Source organism: Sinocyclocheilus anshuiensis, unplaced genomic scaffold (genome assembly GCF_001515605.1).
Source record: "Sinocyclocheilus anshuiensis isolate Anshui unplaced genomic scaffold, SAMN03320099.WGS_v1.1 scaffold185, whole genome shotgun sequence".
Taxonomy (NCBI): Eukaryota; Metazoa; Chordata; class Actinopteri; order Cypriniformes; family Cyprinidae; genus Sinocyclocheilus; species Sinocyclocheilus anshuiensis.
Window position 1 is genome coordinate 2,768,953 of NW_015539887.1, and position 25,504 is coordinate 2,794,456.

Below are 25,504 nucleotides of genomic sequence, written 5' to 3' on the forward strand. Positions count from 1 at the left end.
GACAGACAGACAGACAGACAGACAGACAGACAGATAGATAGATAGATAGATAGATAGATAGATAGATAGATCTTACTGACTCCAATCCCAAATGGTATTTCCATTCCACAAAAAAATTCCTAAAACCCACTAGTTTCCCTTACCAACACTGATGTTGTTAGTAACAATCCTTTAAAACTGACTCTAATTTCTTATCTCACATTTTATGGAAGAAAGATTTGTAGCTGTGAATAATTTTGTGCGTGGCATAGACAAATCACTCATGGGATGGGCTGGCTGTCATACAAAGGCAGATCTTAATCTTCGTTATTGAAAGATAACAGATATATCAGATCCATGTTAAATCTGACAGCACAGTGTGATTTGGGATCAGATTTACACGTAAATATACGGACAGTCAGTTGGGTAATGATAATATTTTGTGCCCTCCAGCAAAGAATGCTGTGATAGACAGAAAGATTTATGAGACTGTGTGTGTGTGTGTGTGTGTGTGTTAGCAAAAACCACTTTGTCAGGGACACTGAGTTGCAACAGAGAGGAAAACTGAAGCGGAGGGTGTGTGTGCAGAAACTGTGTGGGCACAGAGTTTTCCAAAAATGACATGTACAAGCGTGTGTGTGTGTGTGTGTGTGTGTGTGTGTCAAACAGTTAACGGTGAGAAACATCCCACAGACAACACACTCCTAAAGGCCCTGTGGGCTTACTGCAAAGCATTATGGGTCAAACAAACCATTGTCACCTTACAGCTGATTGGTGGATTACAGCTGGCCCTGATCCATGCACCTCGAGGGCAGTCTGTGAGATACTTACGCACACGCACAAAAGTAAACAGGGCTAAGATCGACAAATATGTTTCTCACACCCATCAATCTACACGTTTTGCTTGCACACTACCAAAGACGCGATTCATACACAACTCCGCACATGCACTCGGGCATCTACTTCCAGCAGAAAAAGACAAACAGTCTAAAACATTTCTCACAGTGGTGCTGACTCAAAGTGAGCTGGTGGTGAGGATTCCAAGATTCCAGACGTGCGGAAAGAGTGAGTCCCGCACCGAGGTGTGGACAGAATCACACGGAAACAGTCGCATCTCATGGCCAGGCTTCTAGGTCAACTGTCAAGTTTAGACGAATATTGTGGGTTCAGGACGAGTTTATTTCAATCGACAGCATTCCTCACTCACTTCCATTGCACTGTAACCTCCTTTTTGCATTTTTAAAGAAAACAAGGGATGAGTCAAACTTATTTTGTGTGGTAGGACTAATCAACATAATGCCACAAAACCTGGAATAATCCTTTAGGCCTCAGTCTGGCTCATATGGATAATAAAGAGAGTCTGAGGACATGTGCATCAGTCTGGCAGAGTGTCCTTTTTGGACACATTTTGAGGAGAGCATGTCCCTCCTGAAATTAGAGTCATATCCCTTGCAGTACTTGCAGCGAGAATAACGTTAGGGAAAATTACAGATGCCTGAAAGGGTAGATGAGATCAGCAGACATTAGACTACCCGAAGATCACAGCGTTGACCCCAATGACTCACTGTGGCTTTTATAGGGTAAGATATCATTACATGGAACTCAATGCATGAAGGGGGAGAGTGTAGACATAATAATAAAGCAACACTTAGGCTATGTTTACACAGTCAGAGTTTGGGATTGACAGCTGTGTTTAATAACAGCTGTCTCTTAGAAACTGTCCTGCTCGCACGACAGTTTACACACAGTTGCCAATTCGATACGAGTCGTCACTGTATGAAGGAGTATTTGATGTCAGCCCTCTTTTTTGTTCATGTGGGTAGCCTATCTATAAACACAATAAGAGTGAACATAAAAGTAAACATAAAAGATGGTGACGTCAGTATCACTAGACAAGTGACAGGAGTGTTTATACCATTTGGGTCGCATGTAAACTACAAAAACTGATGGCAGCAGCTTCAGTGGAAAAAAAAAAGACTGGATCTAAAACTTTAAAGGGATAGTTCACCCAAAAATTCTGTCATTAATTACTCACCCTCATGTTGTTTCAAACCTGTAAGTCCTTTGTTGATCTTCGGAACACAAATTAAGATGTTTTTGATTAAATCTGAGAGCTTTCTGACCCTGCATAGACAGCAAGGGAACTACCACGTTCAAGGCCCAGAAAGGTGGTGAGGACATTGTTAAAATAAAACAAATTGCATTTGGCCTCAATGCTCACTCTTTAATGGGAAAAGAGTGTGTACTTGGAGATGATGTGAACACCCTGTTTAATTTTTTTTATTACAGTGTGAGTCAGAAGGAAAATCCTGCTAGTCCAGTTAATAACATTTGATTTGAATTGTAGCTTGTGCATGTACATGACTAGTGCTTGTGTCTGTGGTGACATCATTTGTGTTTAAGACCAGATTCCTCTGCCAAAAATATGACAGTATTACAATTATGACCTTTTACCGCAATTCTTTTTATTTAAAGAACATATTTCACATTTAGCACAAGCTGTTTGCATAAACCTTTGCATAATCATTCTGTATGACAGAGAGTGTGTGTGTGAGAGAGACGTTAATAACAGGGAGAATTTTAATTAGTTTCCACTCCCCCATAACTGTTACCTGTATGACATTTCTTAACGTGACAAGCGGTGCACAACCCCCACAGGAGAATTACACAATTTTCTGTGGTTACAAATATTTAGATTTGTTGTGAAACTTAAAGCCCTAGGTAATGCTCAGTGTAAAAGGTCAACAAACAACGTTTGATAATCAAGAAATACGTTCAGAAGGAAGTCATCACCTGTAACCCCAGGTGAAAAAGAAATATATTTAAATTGTGCTTTTTCAGACATACTTACTATATTTAAATTATACTATACTAAGTGCATATTAAATGTATTATAAACAACTTTAAGTATATTAAATGTATTTCAAGATGTTTAAGTTGGATTTTAATCTATTTGTAATATATTTAATATATTGAAATTGTGTTAAAATCCTTTTTCACCTGGGACATTGCGCCGGTGGGCTCGGATAGCAAACGAATCGGGAAATTAAATTGCGCCACCTTGAGGATCCTTGCTGAAATGTCAGAAGAAATTACGTGTTTCAAAATGATTTACTCTGTCGTCCTCTGTTGGATGAATATTGCAGGTGCATGACTGAAATTCACTCCACAGGCCTCTACAGTCAACATCCAAAGGCAAAAATTGCACATAACAATGACATTATGGTTGGAAATAACAGAGTTTTAAAATCTCTGGCATGAAATTAAATATTTAATCAGAGTTGTTATTCAATAACTGCACTCAGTATACTTTGTCAAGGCGACAACATTGTCAGTGAAGAGCATACTTAGATTTAAAATATGCCACATGATTTGTGAAGAAAACAAAGAAAAATTAAGGTTTTCAAAAATTAAGGTCAGATTTTGTTGTTCATTGTTTTCATAGCTTAACTTTTGTCATGAATGCAAAAAGTAAAAATATTATTTAAAGATATATTTTATCAAAAATGTTAACTAATTTAATTTAATTTAACTCCCTCTCATGATATTTATTAATATTAATCTCATGATTAATGGTAGAAAACAAATAGTTTTGGTTCCTGTTGACTTCTGTAGTATTTTTATTTATTTTATTTTATTATTTATTTTTATTTTTTTTCCCAGTGGGAACTGTAACTGTTTAGTCACAAACAAAATATCAAAATATCTTCTTTTGTGTTCTGCAAAAAAATAATAAAGGGAAGGTCATACTGGTTTGAAACAATATTAGGGTGAGTAAACACACACGCACACACACACACACACACACACACACACACACACACACACACACACACAGAGATACGTATATACGGTACGTATATATATATATATATATACACTGAACAAAAATATAAACGCAACACTTTTGTTTTTGCCCCCATTTTTCATGGGCTGAACTCAAAGATCTAAGACTTTTTCTATGTACACAAAAGGCCTATTTCTCTCAAATATTGTTCACAAATCTGTCTAAATCTGTGTTAGTGAGCATTTCTCCTTTGCCGAGATAATCCATCCACCTCACTGGTGTGGCATATCAAGATGCTGATTAGACAGCATGATTATTGCACAGGTGTGCCTTAGGCTGGCCACAATAAAAGGCCACTCTAAAATGTGCAGTTTTATCACACAGCACAATGCCACAGATGTTGCAAGTTTTGAGGGAGCATGCAATTGGCATGCTGACTGCAGGAATGTCCACCAGAGCTGTTGCCCGCGAATTGGGCCCATTTCTCTACCATAAGCCGTCTCCAAAGGCGTTTCAGAGAATTTGGCAGTACATCCAACTGGCCTCCACGTGTAACCACACCAGCATCTTCACCTCCAAGATCGTCTGAGACCAGCCACCCAGACAGCTGCTGCAACAATCATTTTGCATAACCAAAGAATTTCTGCACAAACTGGCAGAAACCGTCTCAGGGAAGCTCATCGGCATGCTCGTCGTCCTCATCGGGGTCTCGACCTGACTGCAATTCGTCGTCGTAACCGACTTGAGTGGGCAAATGCTCACATTCTTCAGTATATATATATATATATATATATATATATAATAAAATGCTGTTCCAAACGTTTTTAAACAGAATTTCCAACTCCTTCACAAAATGTTATCAAACATAATAAATAATTTGAGATGTGGTGAAATGACAGTGTGATGGAAATTTGGGGATGGAGAAGAATGAACAGGCAAATACATTCATAACCATTTAATAAGTGAAACAGAAATAAGATATAGGCTAATTGTTGTGTTTTTCAAAGCTCTACTCCAGTAAAACTAAATTAGTTTTCTGGGTTGTGGTGAACCCAGACATGACCCAAGGCCCTACAGTGTTTTGACAAAATCTAAACATAACAAAGCTGATAATATCTGTGGCATGACTGTGGCGAGAGGAAAAAATCAACCAAATCTTGCTTTTTTAAAGAGAAGGTCAGCCTGCATTTCATGTTTATGATGATCTCTAAGACTGAGCTCTTTATTATAACTTATGACAAATTCATGCATTGGATAAGAGTCAAAAACAAAGACAACACGATTCTGTCATAAAAATAAAAGGTTTATTTATAGGGAAAAGCAAACGAATAGGTCTCCGTTATCGCTACCAGAATCTGCATGGAGTTGCCAAATCCATAATATATTTGTTATTAGAATCACTTCGGTTGGAAATTGTAATACTATTTTCTTTTCCCCTCAAATCTTTCCAACAAAACCGCATCTGATGTACTAACTTCGCGTAAAATGAGAGTAAAATAGTGTTTTACACACACACACAGAGAGAGAGAGAGAGAGAGACAGAGAGAGAGGGGGGGGCTCAGAAAGAGGGTCCAGTTGACTGAGGGAGACGACGGTCTTGCTGCAGAATCAAGGCGCTCTTTCATTTGCTTGTATATATTATGGAGACTTGGAGACACGTCGCGGTCGAAAGAAAGCTGCTATGAACGCAATGAAATAAATTTCACCTCAAGACAGTTGTGCAAATTAATATTTAAGATATTTTCCATATTTTACTTCTCTAAAAGCATTCACATATAATTCCGGGAAATAATTTTGACAGTTGTTGTTTTTTTTTTTTTGCGAATGTAGCCTATTTATTTTGGGAACCGCTCGTCTGGACTAAACTTACGCGCGCGCTCTTTTAACGACAGCAGGTGTTGGAGCCGCGCAAAACTGGATTTTTAATTAATGTTGTTTATGTGGGGAACAGGACGGTAAGTTAACCTTTTTTTATTTGTTGGTTTGTCAAGTTTTGCTTAATAGCTACCGTTGAACTGCTTGTTTACCTCAACATTTAAAAGTGATTAAAATTCTTTCATTTCTTACTCGCCCTCATGTTTTACCAAACCAAGTCTTATTTTCTTTAGTGAGACACAAAAGGAGATGTGAATGGACTTGAAGACAGTTTAAGTCACCATTCACTTTCTTTATATGAAAAGATACTGTTAGTTCCTAATATTTTGCCTAGCGTCTCCATTTCTTTTACACGAAAGAAAAAGATGGGTTTGGATAATATAAGGGTGAATAGTGAATCAGTAAATTATAATTTTTTTGGGTCAAATGTCATTGTAATATGCCGTTATCATTCGTAATTATTATTAGTAACTCAGACTGAACGTCGTTGTTGTTAATTACAGAAACATAGAGACCTGTGTGCAAACGCGCAGAGTGTACTGTTACTAATTTGAAACATGGTCAAACTATTTTTAGTACTTTTACTATAGCAAAAACGCGTAAAAAGTTGCGTACAGTCCAGGCCAAAAGACTATACAGTAATGTTATACATCTCCACCTGAGGGATCACGAGCGTGAGCGACGCGTATTGACAACCACTGCTGAGAATTACAAATTGAAGAAGGAGAAAAAGAAACTCACTCACCTAACGGACTAATGGAGATTCACAAGTACCTGCTGCTGTTGAAGATCACTGTTCTTCTCAAAGGTGAGTTTAACTAGTTTGTTTATGTGTTTAATTGCATTGATTTGTGCTGTATGCTTTGTCGTGTGATGTCATGTGGTTATTTGACTTAGTTACCCCTAAAAAAATAATGCAAGTCATGCTATTTAAAGCTGTCATCTGTAAGATCCCTCCACTTACAATCTTGTAACACAAGTTGTTGACTGTGACCCAAAAAGACATTATTTAGTTGTTCAACTGAAGTCCTTTTCTACCACAGATTTATGTTATAGGCTACCATGCAATAATTACTGATGTGGCTCAGAGAAGTTAAAGAATAGACGTGACTGTATTTAATTATAGTGTAAAGCATGAAAATCTTTATCTAATCATAACTACATGACTTTCCTTGCAGTAGTCTTTTTACTGGAATTACTTACATTATAGAGTTACAGTATATCCTCTATTATCTGACTTCATCAAGACATGGAGATTGTGAGGGAGACTTTTGTTTAAATTCAACACTGGAAGAAACTAAGATTTTCGATAAAGTAACCTACTTATCATGGTACTATTAGGTATACAACATCACATATCTGGACAAATCACTGTAAACACTAGAAATACTGCTTTAATGGACCACAGCAGTTGCAGTCGAAGTATTTCCAGACTGTAGTCAAGATGAATGCCACTAGCCATTTTGTACACACCATACTACCTATGTTTATATGCATTGTGTCACCTAGACTGCATACTGTGGGTGTTGGTGTCTGTTTTTGAGCATATATGCTGTGGCTGCTGATGGATTCTGCAGATGCTCAGTGATGAGCAAACTCTCTTGTGTTCAGCTATGTGCTTCTGTGCTTTAGATGGAGAACACAGGTGTGGACGCTGGGAATTCCACCCCCTTGCCCCCTCTATTTCTCCCTGCATTTCTCACTTTAAAACCATCTGCCCCCACCACTTGCAGGAGAGTGGATTGAGACATAACATGAAAAATAAAAACAGCATAAAGCAAAAGAGAAAAACACTAGAGAGGAGCAATCCACTGAAATGGTTTACAATAGATGCAGTACATTAAATCTGTTTGAAAGGAAGTCTGATTTAAGGACAGAAATTGGAATTGGCTTTACACAACATTGCAGAAAGCAAGGGTGAATGTGTGTCTGCTTAAACTCAGGAAGGGTCAGTAAGATGGCATTCATTTTTGTTCTATTTAATAATTTGAAAATAAACTAAAATGCAATTCGTACAGTGAGTTGAAAGACATCTTGTATGATGAGCATGTTTTTAATTTCGGAAGTGAAATTCCATAAGCCTTTTAAAATATAGACAATTTGATATTTTTATTACAATTTAAGGTTAGTTCAGATTGTAAAATGACATGTGCAGTGAATCCCCAAAATCCTAATGATATTTATTAAAAATTCATATTAAATATTTATGTTAATTAAGTAATCATTCACCATATTCGTAAAAAATATATATTTAAAATGTTTTTGAGAATAATTATAATATGTGTACACTCACATGAACTCAAGGCGTGAGGGAAATGTTATTTATTTACTTTTTTTACTTAATGGATTTATCCAACCCGATCTGGGCCCGTATTCATGAAAAATCTTAGTGCTAAGAATTGCTCCTAGTAACAAAATTCTAAGAAAATTCTTAGAAATGTGGGTGTTTCCTCTTAAAATGAAAGAAAAGATCCTAGTAAAGAAGAAAGTAATTCAGAAAGCATCTTAACCCTTAAAAGAGGTCTTAAGGTCCAAAATTGTTAGGAGTACTGACGAAGACTTTTAAGAGGCTGAAGAGTTTCTTTAGCAGTGGAGAAAATGGACGAAACATGAAGAGGGAGAAGAAATGTGTTGCACACATTGCATGACAGTGAGTTAACAAGACGCTACACATTAGATGGTGCAGGGATTATGTTTGTGACCGATCTTATTAGAGACACGCTAACATCTCCGACACCGTGCAGAAATGCCATAGCGCCAGAAATGGAAGTAAATCACTACATTAACTACATTAACATATTTGGCAACTGGAAAAATGCAACTATGCAGCAGTGATGATTTGGGTCTGTCACAACCTTCTATAAGCAAAGTGATCACACAAACAATTACAGCACTTTCAGAACCTTATTGTGTCTCTGTTAATTTCCTATAAAATATGTTAAGTATGACAGCATGATAAATAAAAAATAAAGAATATATATACATATATAATGTGTGTGTGAGAGAGAGAGTGAGAGAGAGCGAAAAGTGAAGGCTTAGTGTGTGTGTGTGTGTGTGTGTGTGTGGGAGCGATAGAGAGAGAGAGTATGGTAAAACAGGAAAAATTACGCCTGTAACTTCAAAGTAAAGGCTTATAATAGACCCTACTCTTAAAATTTCCTTATTAGACAACCAACCAATCACAGTCTTCAAAAGACTGTCATAGCTAGCAACGGTGTCAGCCCTGCCTCCTCACTAAGATAAAAGTTTTTGTCTATTCCTCGCTTAGATTTTCAAAAGTATGTGAAATATTTAAAGTTTGCGGCACAGAATCTTTAAAATACGTACGAGAGTTTTACACTGTTATTGTAAATATTTTACAGTCTGTTATTGTGGCGACATTTCCACGCTGCGAAACGTGACTCTGAAACTAAATGAACTGTGATTGGTTGTTTAACATGTCGGTCAAACGGCCTTGTGGGCGGGCCTTGGCCAATGAAAGCTGCCATGGATTCCAGACCTTCAGCCATCAGTCTGAAGGTCTGGCTACGCGAGACTAGCTGACCCCTAAACCTATCCCTCAATGGGCCGTGAGCAGATACTGTATGAATGAGATTGTACTTCATACAAAATTAGCCTCCAATTCACCAAATCATAAAATAGTTATGCAAATTGCCATGAGATTGCTTTGGTTACATAAATTTTAGTAATTTTAGGGTCTTTGAAAACAATAGTATAAATGTTCTTTAGAACTATTCATACATTTCTAAGAACCTGTTTTTTACACTGATTTTTAAAAAATCCTTTTCTATATTGTAGACTTATATTTCACTGACCCGAAAATAGCTGACAGAAACGAGAGAGCTTGTGGAAAAGAGATTTGGAATAACAACTGTTTTTAACATGGATAAAATTGTTTCCCATTTGAGTGTGTTTCTTAGTAACATGTTCTCTCACAGTAATGTGTCCCATATGTGTTCACATATTCGTCATGCTGGCATGACTGAACTGTACATTTGCATTTCTAATAAGACTCATTCAAAGTGACATCCATCCAGTGGTGGGTGAGAATATCTATGTCTCAGTGTGGTGTAGGAATGCATTTATGTGTGTGTAATAAGTGTACAGTATATATGTGTTTTTGTGTGTAAGGAGTGAGAGAATCTGGACTGCTTTTCCAGACTGTTCACCACCAAGATATATAAATGTTTACAGTTGTCATGACAGAGTCCTGGAGGCATGGACCAAGAAAACCCACAGAGCTGAAACAGAGGACTAAAGATACTTTACATCTCTTTCACACATAGAAACAATCATTGACGAATAAGAGCAGAACAAGTGTAATTGAGAAGAGGGGAGTATTTGGAGGGTGGCTTTAGATGAAGATAGTTTGGAAAAGATAAAAGGCACTTTTGGACAATTAAGTCACACTTAAACATGTCAGTGAATGTCAATGGATCTGATGTTAGAACTCTTCTGCGAACACACTTCACTTTTCTTATACATTTTTTCATCTTAGTGTTGTTTTAAATTTATATATGAAGTCAGTTCATCTCAAGTTCACACAAGTGTCCTGCAGAGTAACCGCTGGTGTATGGGCATGTTCCACTAATGCAGTGGTTCTCAACCTTTTTGACTTGAAGGACCCCCATTGTCCAACACAATATTCGAAGACCCCCCCATTAGGATATCTTGGTTAGGATATTTCCTATTAAATTTTTTGCTGTAATTAAGACAATGCTGCTTGTTCTCATTATATTTATAAAATTTAAAAAAAACACAGGAGTGTTGAAAACAATTAACCATAATTCATTTCCTGATTCCAGAACACTGAAGATTTTGATTCGGTATGTTGTTCAATAAAAACAATGAGGGACAAAATAGGGGAAAAATAAATATTAAGGGAAAAAAAACAGTTTAGGCCTACATCTTGAGTTTTTGGTAGTTTTTCATGACTTTAGTATTCTAATTAAGTTTATATATATATAAAATACTAAAGTCATGAAAAACTACCAAAAACTCAAGATGTAGGCCTAAACTGTTTTTTAACATACTATTAATTTGCACTGGGCCACTGGCTACCAATAGCTGCTTGCATAAAATTAAAGGAATTGATGTTTGCCTACAAAACAACCACTGTGTAACGAATCAGTCCACTGAAGGCGAGTGTAGTGAAGAACCCAAGTGCAGTTTATTTACAGAGTGATCCAAACCAGTGTTTCCCAACGGGTGCCGTGTAAAAAATAATTTTTTTATATTTTTAAATAGCTAAAATGTTCAAAAAAGCGTCTATTATATTATAGCATCTATTAGCTTTCTAGGACTAAACATTATTTGGATAATTGGTAAAAAAATTAAAAAATGATTTTTTACACGGCACCCCTGCTCTCGACAGACGGCACCCCAGGGTGCCATGGCACCCCGGTTGGGAAACACTGACCTAGACAACCAATCAGAACATGACACAATGAACAAGAGAACCAATGGCATGAATACATGAGGGCAAGGGAAGCATGACACAAACAGGGAGCATGACTAAACTACAAAATAAAAGACATGAAAACATGAACAAGGAACAAAACCCAAACCCCACATTACACACTGGTCCTGCAACCCTTTACCTAAATTCACTATACTTCAGACTTATGTGCCATCCAGAAGCTTGCAATCATCACAAAGAGGCACAAAATCACTTTCACAAACTTTTAACTTAATCGAGCTGCTGAGTCTTTAGCCATCTTCAAGAAATGGCTAAAGGCACATTTCTTTCAACCAGTGTTGGGTAAGTTACTCTAAAAATGTAATTAATTGCTAGTTACTAATTACATCTTCAACAGAGTAATTAGATTACCGTACAAATTACTCTCTCCAAAAAGTAATTAATTACTCATTACTAATTACTTTCTAAATCCTATATCAACCTCAACAAGTTATTGATACAAGGATCGACATGAAACGGTTCTTTTAATTCTTTCAAATAAATAATAGATAATTATTCTGGTTACACTTTAGATTAGTGTCCAATTCTTACTATTAACAACTAACTATTAACTATGACTTTTGCCTCAATATACTTCTAATTACTGCTTATTAATACTTAGTAAAGTAGTTGTTAAGTTTAAGAATTGGGTAGGATTAAGGATTTAGAATAAGGTCTTGCAGAATAAGACATTAATATGTGCTTTAAGTAATAATAAACAGCCAATATAACAGTAATATTCATGCTAATAACCAACTAGTTAATAGTGAGAACTGGACACTAAAGTGTTACCAATATTCTTATTAACTCACCAAAGTATTTATAGTGAGAAGGGTACATAAAAAGCATGCATTTTAAGTAGGGCTGTGCAAAAAATCTAATGCAATTTTCATGCACATCTCGTCAGTAAAGCCGCTCCTGTGATTAGTAGTAAATCTCCAGCACGTGCTTTCAGATGGAGCAGCATTTACTACACAGAGCCGTAGTTCACTGACAAGCTACACAAAATCACGTTCAAAATCACAGGCGATTCATTGCCGATTTTGAACGTGATTTTGTGTGGCTTGTCAGTGATGTCTATATGTCACTTTGGTATGTCACTCTTTTTTTTGGAGGAAAAGAGTGCAAACAGGGAAAAGGAGAAATAGGAGCACAAGAGAATTGTCGGAAGACAAGTTAGGTTTTGTGAACATTTTAGGGGGGAAAAAGCATGAATTACAGACCGTGTCCCATTTGTTCTTTGATCCATATGGATCCCCCTCCATGTTCTCATTCCATTGGAAAGAGAGAGAGAGGATGAGAGACTGAAAGAGAGAAATGCAGGCACCCTGTTTGAGGTCTGTGGGGTTTGGTTCTCTGCCTGCTCCTTTTCTGAAAGCTTCCCCCTCTGCTCTCTGGGTAAACACTCCTAAGAAATCCACTCAGAGCACAACTTCACCCACAGTGAATGAGACCTCAGTGTATGTGTGGGTCAAAACCCGTATCACACAAAACAGAGAAATCCCCTCAGATAGGTTTCAGGGTTGGTATTATGCTGGGAGTGTGATTGACTGGTCATCTTTGCTCCACAAGTCTGCCAATAAGGTTGTTTTGAGTTACATTTGCCATGAGCTACAAATCCACCGGTGAACTTCTGCTTCAGCCTCTCTCTCTCTCTCTCTCTCTCTCTCTCTCTCAGTCATATAAAAGCCAGGTCTGTATGTCATAACAGGGAACCACTATGTTCAGTAGTTATTACAACCGACGCCCTTCCCTCTCTTTTCCTCTCTTCCCTTCTCTCTTTTGCAAACTCTTTTTCTCTGGCCTTTTCCTGTCTGTCTGCCTGCCTGTCTGTCACTTTTCATTTTTGGGTGGATTATCCCTTTAAATTATCCCTTTAAATAAATGCTATTCATCTGAACTTTCTATTGCTCAAGCATTCTCTTAAAAATTTCCTACAAATACATTAAGCAGCACAGTTGTTAGTGCTGTGTTCGATACATCGATACGACGATGTATCGTCACAGAGATTTGACGATACGAGTATCGATACCGCTGTCCCTGTATCGATATTGTGGCACGTGTGCAACAGTGGACCGCGCTTAATTTGAATACAAGAACAACGTTTAAAATTGAGTAGAAAAGTGTCTTTTTTAGACACTTTTCTTATTTTTTAGAAAAGTTTCTAAAAAATAATGAATAGAGCATAATATATAGGCTATAACAAGGTTTAATCTGGCCGCTGAGGAACACAACCGGGATGCTTGATATAAAGAGACGTAATCCTCGAAACAGAGCTTCCCACTTGCGCAATATGGAAATATCTGCTAAATGTGCTACTTATCTTTGTCAACCTGGCAACCATGTGTACGCGCGCTCTCTCTCCACTGTGGATAAAAGTGCTGGCTTACTGAAAACACCGGTAAGCTTGCAGTTTAGCAATCTCCACTTCAATATTCTATTCTCAGAAAAGTGTAATTCATCAAGTGTTCAAATGAGAGAGAGAGAGAGAGAGAGAGAGAGAGAGAGAGAGAGAGAGAGAGAGAGAGAGAGAGAGAGAGAGAGAGAGAGAGAGAGAGAGAGAGAGAGAGAGAGAGAGAGAGAGAGAGAGAGAGAGAGAGAGAGAGAGAGAGAGAGAGAGAGAGAGAGAGAGAGAGAGAGAGAGAGAGAGAGAGAGAGAGAGAGAGAGAGAGAGAGAGAGAGAGGGGCTGTGTATGTATGAATTACCACCGTTTTGCCGCGTTTCTCTATTAACAGTGAAGCTGTGGCTTTAATTCCTTTAGAAACAATGATGTTACCAGCTCCTTGTTGAGAAAGATAATGTAGCTCTTGAGCGATTAAGCTATTTAGTTGATAAAACTGCGAGGCAGCACTAAAAAGTTTGTTCCTGAATGTCTGAGTGCGCGCGCAGCGTGATCTGTGTGTGACTGAGTGTGTGTGCGCTAGATACAGAAGACAGCGCATTAGTTTAGAACTCTTCTAATTTTTATTTTTATTTTTTAAATGTAGAGAGTGTGTTAATTTGTCCAATGATAACCTACCAGCAATGTAAATCAACAGCCCTATAGTATGCAGTGTTTCATAAACAGCTGTTTTACTAAATTCTTCTGAGGTGAAATTCAGTGTAGTCCCGTATCATGATACGTATCGTATCGTGACTTTGCTGGTGATACACAGCCCTAACAGTTGTATTTATGTTAACTACAGTATGCATTATTTTACTATATATTTCTCTGTTTTAGGGCTGTGTGAGTGTTTTAATATTGATGTGAAGAGGCCACGGATCTTCAGTGGGCCTGAAGATGCTCTGTTCGGATTCTCTGTGTTACAGCATGAGAACAATGGAGAGAAATCGTGAGTACTTTTCGATAATTTTTGGTTTTTACTCACATTTAGAAGTTCTTGATGATAAATACCATTTGGATATTACATATGGACCCTGACAAGGTTTTAGTATATTAAGATATCATCAGGTGATCACAAACTATAACAAAACTTAGACTTGTAAATATAAATAAATGTTTTGCGGTGCTCACAAAGTCTCATTTGTAAAGGTTTTTTAATATTCTGAGTGACTCATTGTTTTATGAACAGAATTCTGGTTGGTGCTCCATGGGATGGACCACAAAATAACAGGAAGGGGGATATTTACAAGTGCATTGTGGGAGATGAGATCAATTCCAATTGTTCAAAAGTTAACCTAGGTATTGGATCAACTCTCTGGCTATGAAAATTTACATTCAATGACTGTGTTGTGCATGGAGTAGTAGTTTACAACATGTTTTTGTGTTATGCCCTGTATAGGTGAAAATGCATTTCAGAACGTGTCTCGAAATCTTAAAAACTCTCATTTGGGGATGACGCTAACCCCTGCTGCTTCAGATGGCTTCCTGGTGAGATTATATTTGAAATTCTGTATTTCGAGTCCAAAAACATCTCATGTTTCAGCACTGACATCACAGCAGTGTTTGAATTATTCAGTCATTTTTGTGTTTTTATATATATGTGAGTAGGCATGAGTGTGTAAGTTTTTGTGGTATGGCGTGTAGAATGAATGGTTATGAAATCCCCTCCTCTGTCTCACCCAACCACCACCATCTGTCTTGACCACCATCTATGTGCATGTGACCACCTGCAAAACAGTGGCCACTATTGGAATGACACATTATACAGTCAGTGTTTGACTAGATGGGTGTGTATTCTTAAAAAGATACATATGACTTTCTTTCTTGTGTGGAATACAAAATTAGAAATTTAACGGAATGTGGTCAGTCGCACGGTTCCATGCAATTACTTTGAACGGAGACTGGAGCTTTCAAGCTTCAGAGAAGCACAGCATGATAACATTTGTTGGAATATAATTGTTTAGTGAGTTAAACAAGAGAACCACATCAATTTGTAAATGAATCATTCAGACTACTTTCATTGAAAAGATCCAGTTCAAAACAATGCGTCATTCACAAACTGGACACAACTACTTCTCTTATCAATGTGCCAAGGAGAACTTGGTCGGATATCAGAATTTCTAATGAATAATGTAACTTTTTATCTGCTTCTCTATCAAAGCTATCATATGACCTTAAAGGAATTGAAATATAGTAGTCATAAGGAAGTACAACATCCTGATTTGCATAGAAGGAAAAGAAAGTCACGTGGGTTTGGAACAACATAGATGATGGCAGTTTTCCTTTTTGAGTGAACTATTTCTTTAAGACATATGGAAGTATGGATTGGTAGATGGAGCGGGAGACAAAGACAAAAGCAAGCTAAAACCTCACCTGACCCAAAACTCGACCAGAACAGTCAGTCTTCCTCTTAATATTCATGGTTTCAGCCTCTAAATTTCTTGTACCCGCACACACACTCTGTCTTCCACATACACAAGGCTTTTTGTGTCGGGCAGAACGCAGTAAACCAGATCAGTCCAGTTCTGGAGCCGCTCCGCTGTGGCTTTGGTGGAGTTGCTGGGTGGCTTTCACCAGTAGTCAGACATTTTATGAGAGCGAGAGAATATTTCGGCGGAGGGAGTCAGGCTATGTGTGTTCAAAGAAAAATATGTTTTTGTGTGTGTGTTTGTGTGACAGAGGGTTAAACGGAGAGCAAGTGAGTACAGTTTCTGGGATGGAGTCACACATAGTTCACCGTGGCGTATGCCAACTACAACTAGCGCTCACAGCATGGATGTAATGAGCCCCACATTGCAGATTCAAGTATCGCTAACCAAAACGTTTAATTGAATGTACCTGTTTAGGGATTTGTGAGTCTGTGTTTGTTCCTTTGGTCAGTGCTATAACAGGATAGGAATGTGACTCAAGCCCTTTGTAATGACAGGCCGTGGAAAAGCCATAGCATCGCAATTTAAGTTCTGTCTCTCGCACTCATTCTGTCCTTTTTCCTTTCCCTTTCTCCATCCTCCCATCCCTCTGTCACAGGCCTTCATAATAACAGGGTGGGGAGTCGGAGAACATTTACCCCCCGTCAGTCTAACCACTCCTTCCAAACCCGTCTTTCTTTTGTCTCATTCTCCGTCTTTCAACTCTTGGTATGTTTTCTTTCTCTCCATTCTTTGCCTCACCAATCCTCACAATGGTTTTTCAGGCAAATAAATGGCACGCTTTGAAGACGTATTATTTTTATGTTTTTTTATTGCCCTTCTCCCCCCAATTCCCTCCAAGTACGTTTAAATTGCTTCATTGCAGGAGCAGCCGCCAACTCTGTTAAAGCATTTATGACAATATCAACAGCTCTCCATATCGCTCCTTCTCATTTTTTCTTTCTCTTCTCAGTCTTCTTTTTCTAACCCATTTTGGTCATTATTTCCCATAAGAAAAGAAAATCACATATCTTCAAAATCTCATTCTTTCTCTCTCTACTGAGAAAGAGCCCCAAATAATTCCAGAATTAATTTTCAGAAGAGATCTCAACAATACTTGAACTCTGTTCAGACTAATATGATTTCAATATGAATTCAGATATTTCTTATCAAATTATTCCAAAATTATTTATTGTATTCTTTATTCTTTTAAGAGAATCGTTTGAGACAAAGTTCTGAGAACTCAGTGGCACTACCATTCAAAAGTTTGGGGTTGATAAGATTTTTAAAATGGTTTTGATAGAGGTCTTGTATGCTCATCAAGGCTGCATTTATTTGGTAAAAAATACAGTAAACACAGTAATGTTTTGAAATGTTTTTTATAATTTAAAACAACTGTTTTCTATTTTAATTTATTTTAAAATGTAATTTATTCCTGTGGTGGTAAATCTGAATTTTCAGCAGCAATTACTCCAGTCTTCAGTGTCACATGATTTTTTATTTTTTTTTTTAGAAATCATTCTAATGCTATTTGGTGCTGAAGAAACATTTCTTGTTATTATCAATGTTGAAAACATCATTTTTCAGCATTCTTTGAGAAATAGAAAGTTCAAAAGAATATAATGTGAAAATGAATTTTTTGTAACATTATAAATGTCTTTAATGTCACCTTTAAAAATCATATTAATATTAATTTATTTAGAATAAACTTACTGACCACAAACCTTTGAATGGTAGTGTCAGTGTTCTGCCTGAGCTATAAAAGAGAAACTTCTGAGCAATAAAATATTCCTCTGTGCTTTTTCATGACCACTTTCTCTTTGCTTCTCTCTTTCTTTCTGTTTCCCTCACCTACTTTCCCTGGTTCATTTCACTTCAGTAGATTTTATTGGTCTAACCAGCACATGGCGCTTCCCACTTTTTAAACAGAAGACATTTGTCAGAAAAAGGCCCAAATACCAGACTTAACATTTACAAAGAGAATTTAACATGCAATGCTAACAAAATCCCCGATTTGTGCAAATATCAGCCACAGGTTCTGTGACATACTGTTCATAATAAGTCTGTAAGGTACCAGTAGTAATTGTGTAAAGCATAAGGGTGGTGCTACAGATGCTGAACTTCAAGTGTAATACAGACATTCTCTGTGTAATCTTTAGGCCTGCGCTCCACTATGGTCCCAGGAATGTGGTACATCTCTGTTCAGCACAGGAATCTGTGCATCTGTCACCAATGACATGGAGCCCAAGGACGTCATTGCACCCACTGCCCAGAGTGAGAAACATCCTCTGTCTATCTGACCTGTTGGATTGAATGAAACAACTGCATTTAACTGAACTCCTTTTGTGTTTGTTTTTCACAGGATGCACCACATACATGGATATAGTGATTGTTTTAGATGGTTCTAATAGTATCTATCCTTGGTACGAAGTGCAGAACTTTCTTAGCAACATTCTCAGCAAGTTCCACATAAGCCCTGAACAAATGCAGGTATGTTTTTTTTTATAATAATAAATTGTGTAGTTTTGAGGGCTTTTTTGTGATTCTATATTAATAAAAACACCTAAATATGTTTTTTTTTTCCAGATTTGGCTCTTTGGCTTAGATCTGCACTTTAGTAAACATTAGTTTTGAATAAGTAACTCATCTTAGCTTGACAGTTGGATGTATTCAGTCCTCAAAAAAATTATTTCAAGAATGTGTAGCCATAAGAAGGGTTCCCATTGTTCCTGGAAAAAATAAATATATATCAGTGCATTCAAATGTGTGTTTTCCAGGCCTGAAAAAGTCTTGTCAATTAGTAAAATCTGAAAAGGTCATTATGATCAATTTTTTCTATTTATTTACAGTTATGAAGTATTGCTTAAGGGATAAATGACTCTTTGTGAGTGCAAAAATTACTTTTAAAAACCTCTTTTATTTCCTATCCAGTCATTATAAGCAATTGGAAAAGTTATGGAAAAATCATGGAAATTCATTGATCAGGATGTATGCATAAACATTCAGCAAAATGAGTGAGCAAAACCTTTACTCTACAGCTGTGTGCTTTTAGGTAGCAGAGACCTGGCTGAGGTTTTGACAGATATGTAGAACTGCCTTTTTACCTTAAAACCCTGTCATCGGCAGCTCCAACACAGATCTTTGATGCACTGAGCCAGTTTGAGCGACTGTAAGGAACAGAACCACAAGCCAGTCCGCAGAGAGAAATGAGCCGAAACAGAAACAGAGCTGGCAGGCTGAAGAAAATAAATGACTAAATTAATGTGAACAGACAGAAGTTGTGGTTTCTAGAGGAAAAGGACAAAGGGGACAGAATTAGAAATGTATGAATGCATGCTAGAGAAACCAGAAAATGATAAAGAGAAGATGGACTGATGGATGCGTGGATGCGTGGATAGATGGATGGATTAAGAGAGACATGGATATGTGTGTATCTACGTTCCTGGCATGTGTTTTTTGTATGCAAGTTATTTAAGGCGGTAGGCAGGCTGGGGGCAACAAGAGGTAAAAGGAAATTCCTTTGGTTTGTGGAGCATTTCTTGCTCTAAAAGATTTAGGCCTTCATGTTGGTGGGGCAGAGCACATAGTGGAGATGTCATCTCATCTACATCTGATTCTAGAGTTATCCATTCTGCAGAAATTACTGCTGCTGTATTTTACAGCAAATTACCTCAAACATCTGCTAGACCATTTTTTTCTTCTTTCTTTTTAATGGCAGGGACCCCCAAATATCACCTTATGAAGGACCCTCTATTTACAAATAGCACAACCCCTAGATTCAGACTATTGGTTAAGACAATGTTACTATGTTGGAGTAAGGATGCTCGAACAAACACATCAATGTTATGAAAGCACCACAGAAATGTCTTTATAATGTTTTAATTAATATGTTTCTTAGGGGTGGGCGATATACTGGTAGACACGATTAACCGGTAGAAATGTGTTTAGGCTATCTTCTCTATCATGGTTACACGTTCAGGTGACGTTGCTGTGCTATGTGGTCATGAAAATTAATAGTTTGCATGCATTTTTAAGCATTGCAGTTTAAAAACAAGTTAATTTTAGCCCTTGAAATGCAATCAGGCGTGCAAGTGAAAACTATGCTCATAGAGCGCAGGAGTATTAAACAGACTTATATTTGCCGTTTTATAGGTCTTGAACTGTTAAATACACACACTTGTAAGCCTATGTGTCAAAATGCCCATCTTTGCAAGTATCTTCATAAACAGTAATTTTGAAGCAAACAGCTGAGAAAGAAAGCACATGTGTAACAGTATATTGGATCTGGGCAGCTCTTAAAGTGACAGCAGTCTTATATTCTTGCTGTCTGTCATTCATGTTACTCAAACAACAAAAGAGAGAAAATCTCTCACTGCTCTTGACTAAATCACTTTTGTAACTAATAAGAAATTATATTTAATTTACACAGTGAAGAATTCACAGCGTTTTTATACATTTGATTACTTAATACAATGTATGTAGAATTTCTTATTTATTTGTTCTACTGTAGTTATTTTGTCCTATTGCTTGTAGTTGGTTTCTTATTCTTATTTAATTGCTGACTGTTTACTTGTCTTCAGTGAGCTTGAGTTTTTTTCCCTCTTTTTTAAACTCAGGCTAGTAGTAGTTTTTTGTGATATTGACACGTGACAAGATTTATGAAATTTCCATGGTATCAAAAATTTTAATACCATATTTTAGACCTAATGTAAAGTAAAAATAACTACATCGTATTATCGTTACCATGAAATAAAATTACTCATATCATGATTTGGTCATGAAGAATCCCTAATGATTTTGCATATAAACTGAGATGGGAGAAATGTTATCATCACAAATGACATGTATCACCTTGAAATACTGTTTGTGACTATTTGTAGGTAGGTGTCCTGCAGTATGGCGAGATCTCAGTCCATGAGTGGTCTCTCAGGGACTATCAGACAACACAGGATGTGGTTGAAGCCGCCAAGAACATCAGTCGTCAAGAGGGACGGGAGACCCGCACCGCATACGCCATCCAAATGGCCTGGTATGGTGACCAACTTCTCATTCAAAACAAATGTAGCACGGCCCTCTCTCTTACTCCTTTATGAAAGGTATCACGTTATGTACATTCTGACCTTTCCATGATCCCTCACCACATCCAGAGATAATGTAAAGTGTGTAGCATAGTTGAGTCTATCTGGTCAATAGTTTCTTTGTTTTTATGTTGATGTTTTTGAAGGTGCCTCCTCAGAACTGTAATTCCATTCCTTCCCCTGAGATTCTCATGCACGAGCAAAGATTTGTTTAAAGAGATGCCTATTCGTTGCACTCTGAGTCCCATTCACACTCTCTCCATTCCTGTAATGTCTGCTTCTGTCATTCTTATTTATTGGTATCCCAATACTGAATCCCTCCAACACACACATACACACACACACATGTAGAACACTAACCATAGCTGGCACTTGCTGACCACAAAAGCAAAGGCTCACAAAATGAAACTCGTCTCAGATTTTCAGTGACTGCTGGGAAGGAACTTTCTACTGTCTGAAAATGAGATTTGAACAATCCAGTCTAGATGCATTTTAAAAGGGCCATATCAAGGAAAACAGAATTTCACTTGATTATTTAAATGAATTAATAACACAGAACTCTTGCTGCGTTCAAGTCCTCCTGGGACGTTCGTACTTATGAGTTGACAAGTCGTAATAACGACGTCAGGTTTAGGCCTTCTCTTTATCATTACATTACAAAAAAATAATCATTTTATTAATTTCAACAAATTTACCGTCAATACAGACACTGCATATCAAGTAATTTAAAAAAAATTGTGAAACCAAATGACAACAGTGCTATTGAATCTACACTCTAAAAAATGCTGGGTTAAAAACAACCCAACTTGGGTTACTTGGCAACCCAGCGCTGGGTAAATATTGGACAGAACACATGCTGGGTTATTTTGACCCAGTTGGTTGGGTTAAATGTTTTTACCCACCATACTGGGTTGTTTTATTTATGTCAACTATTGTTTAAAAATTATTATATTATATATTATAAAAATATTATATATGAAAAAAATATCACACACAGAATTACATAGGCAATAGCATTAATCAAAAGATGAACATTTATTATTAAAGGGTTAGTTCACCGAAAAATGAGCCTGTGTTTTACTAACCCTCAAAGCAGTATGTGACTTTCTTCTTTCAGATGAATCCAACTGGAGTTAGATTAAAAATTGTCCTGGCCCCTCCAAGCCTTTCATTTGGGGTAAGCGGGTGTTGGTTGTCAACAGTTCAGAAGATGTGAAATAAAATGCGTGCATCCATAATAAAACGTCCCTCACACGGCTCCGGGGGGTGAATAAAGGCCTCCTGTAGCGAATCCATGCATTTTTGTAAGATAAATATCCATATTTCAAACATAATAAACCCTTTTTTCTCACTTCCGCTGACTGTGGTACGTGGAAGACGTTCAGAACAGTCGCTTTGTCACGTCCAATGTAGACAGGCTTTAGCTGTTGTGGCGTGGCACACGGTGTTACTCACCTATCGAGAAGAAACAAAGCAACCTCGGCGTCAGATCGCAGGCCTTCTGCTCCTTGAGTTCTCTCCAGTGCTGGAAAGCTGATCCGATATTTACACGGGTCCTACTTCTTGCCTTATCGTAAGCCTTCTTTTGTTCCGCAGACGTTTTCCTCTTTTGTTTTTTATCCACCATCTCTTTTTAGTGACTTGGCTCGGCTAATGTCCGTCCTGTGCACTGAGCGCTCTTTCCTCCACATCACGAGTAGACACGCCCCTTGCTGCTGATTGGCTACAAGTTTTGGTAGTCGGCCCGACTCAGGTTTCTAAAGCGTTTTTGAAAAAATACATACCCCACCTTTAAATTACACTCAGTATTATAATGAATAAAATCCATTTATGTTATGCAAGGCAAAGGTGTTTCCAGCGCTAAATGACCGCTGCTGACGCAGCTGACTGACATTCTCGTCCTTATGTTGCATTGCGTAAAATAATATAATTTACACCACATTAAAGACTATATAAATGAATTAAAATGTATACAAACCTTTATTTCGCTGAAGAAGTGCACCAAATCGGCGGCGCTGCTGAGAACTGCTCTCTCCTGTAGAGGACTCGATAAGCCCGCGTACTAACTGTAACTCAGCAGCTGGGTTGTTTCATCGGAGACAGGCTTAACCCAGCGGTTGGGTAGAAAAAATAACCTAGCGTTAAAAATGACCCAGCAACTTAGTTACAGAAAAACTACCCAGCACCTAGGTAAAAATATTAAAACCAACCAAATAAAATTACCCAACAGGCTGAACCCAGCATTTTTTAGAGTGTACAACGTGAACAAATAATTCTCATGAGTCACTGTTTTTTAGCAAATAAAAAAACAAATTGCATGACCAGTGTAGTCTGATTCCTGAACAAATAATGTTTGTGAGTCAGATATTTTAGTGAATCAAAAACAAACTGTGCAACCAGTGTAGTTTGATTCCTGAACAAATAACTTTCATGAGTCGGTTCTTTTTAGTGAATCAAAAAGTATTTTTAGTCTGTTTCCTGAACAAATAATTCAGTGACAATAAGTCACTGCATTTTAGCAAATAAAAAACAAATAGCGTGACCAGTTCCCGAACAAAAAACTCTTATGAGTTGGTTCTTTTTAGTGAACCGACAACATACAAGTATAGTCTAACCAGTGTAGTCTGATTTCCTCGATTGGTTCTTATGAGCTGATTCTTTTTAGTAAATCAGAAACATAGAATACGAACTATGTAGTCTGATTTCAGAATGAATGGCTCTTGTGAGCAAATCTTTTTAATAAATAAAACAAATGACTCTTATAAATGAAAAAATGACTCTTATGAGCTTTTTCCTTTTTTTTTAGTAAATCAGAAACATACAGTAAAAACAGTGTAGTCTGATTCCAGATCGAATGACTCTTATGAACCAGTTCTTTTTAGTGAATCAAAAACTTGCAGTTTAAACCCAGAACTAATGAATTTTGTAAGCCAGCTTGTTTTAGTGAATAAAATACAAAGCTTACAACTTAATGACATACAATGAGTATTTAACACTGAAACTGTAACATGGATGTTCAGGAATCTAGTCTTAAATCTTAACTAAACACACAATCCTTCATTTTGTCTTGCACAGAATTCATGGACCTTTTTTTTTTGTTTATACCAGGTTCTTCAGCTCTCTTACTGTGTGAGAGTTTGTTTATGTGTTTGTGGTGTGTTTCTTTGTGTTTCTACACAATTAAAGCCTCATTTAAAACTTTCCACTCTCTGTAAGGCACATATTGGACAGACACACTCTCTCACGGTATATGAAGTGATAGCAGTAGTTGGCTGAGGTGAGGAAGGTTGTCATAACATTTAGGTTTGCTGATGGAGAGAGAAGGAGAGCTGGCTCAGCAGAGCTGCAGGTGTGGTCACCATCCAGTAGACGCAGCCTTCACTCATGCAGCTGTTCAAACACACATGACCATGTTCATACAGTACATTCACACACACAAACATGAACGTGAGAGAATTCAAATATAGCAATGAATTCAAACTCACATTAAATGAAAGAGAGTGTGAGTTAAAAACCACATAAGTCCAGATGTAGCACTCAATAAAAGCACAGCAGCCTTTAAATAACACCAGCCCCAGCAGTTAACAGACTTATTTGCTCAAATCACTTTCCCTGCAACTTTCTTTCTTTCTTTCTTTCTTTCTTTCTTGCTTGCTTTCAAAATTAATACACTTTAGCATGCTTTTACTAGAAAGATAGTTTAGAAAGATGCTTTTACTAGAAGGATAGTTTAAACATATATTCTGAAGTGTGAATTGAATGTAATGTTTTCTGACTCTTAATAGCATGTTATTTACAAATGAAAATAAATTATACCTTAATATGTAATTTCATAATTAATTTGACTGTACTGTCAAAAGCATTGTACTGACTGTACTGACAAGCATTTATGGTAAACTAAAATATACTTTAATGTAATTTCTGTATGTATCATGTATTTAAAAATATTTGTAATTACAGATTTGTAATGATGAATTTGCAATTTAGTGAAATATATTAAAGGGGTCATATGATGCTGCTAAAAAGAACATTATTTTGTGTATTTGGTGTAATGAAATGTGTTTATGTGGTTTAAGGTTAAAAAACATTATTTTCCACATACTGTACATTATTGTTTCACCTCTATGCCCCGCCTTTCTGAAACGCGTTGATTTTTACAAAGCTCACCGGTCTGAAAAGCGATGTGTGCTCTGATTGGCCAGCTATCCAGTGCGTTGTGATTGGCCGAATACCTCAAGCGTGTGACGGAAATGTTACGCCCCTCATCATACTGTGATGCCGTGTCCCGGCCGGAGCGAAGAGACAGTTGTGTCCTCTTTTGGAGTCTAGTTGTGTCCTCTTTTGGAAGGCCAAACTAAGTAGTTTCGCTTTTACAACGAAACACACGGCGGGCTTGAGTGAGCGGAGGCCGACGAAGGAGCGTCCGGCGGGCTTGCGGCAACCACGTGACGACCCCGGGCTAGACTCCGCTATCCGCTCCGGATATCGTCCTCTTTTGGAAGGCCAAACAAAGTAGTTTCGCTTTCACAACGAAA

General features: G+C 37.4%; 1 protein-coding gene across 1 annotated transcript in view; it reads left to right on the forward strand.

The window, feature by feature from the left end:
• The first annotated feature begins 6,307 nt into the window (after nt 1-6,307).
• The window catches only part of LOC107685574 (integrin alpha-10-like), a 41,771-nt gene continuing 22,574 nt past the window's right edge, over nt 6,308-25,504 (forward strand). Inside the window, exons 1-7 of the mRNA XM_016482210.1 lie at nt 6,308-6,449; nt 14,321-14,432; nt 14,673-14,782; nt 14,883-14,971; nt 18,051-18,165; nt 18,254-18,381; nt 20,772-20,920. Of these exons, the coding sequence (XP_016337696.1) occupies nt 6,398-6,449; nt 14,321-14,432; nt 14,673-14,782; nt 14,883-14,971; nt 18,051-18,165; nt 18,254-18,381; nt 20,772-20,920 (755 nt within the window). The 5' untranslated portion in view covers nt 6,308-6,397. The remainder of the gene's footprint in view (nt 6,450-14,320; nt 14,433-14,672; nt 14,783-14,882; nt 14,972-18,050; nt 18,166-18,253; nt 18,382-20,771; nt 20,921-25,504) is intronic.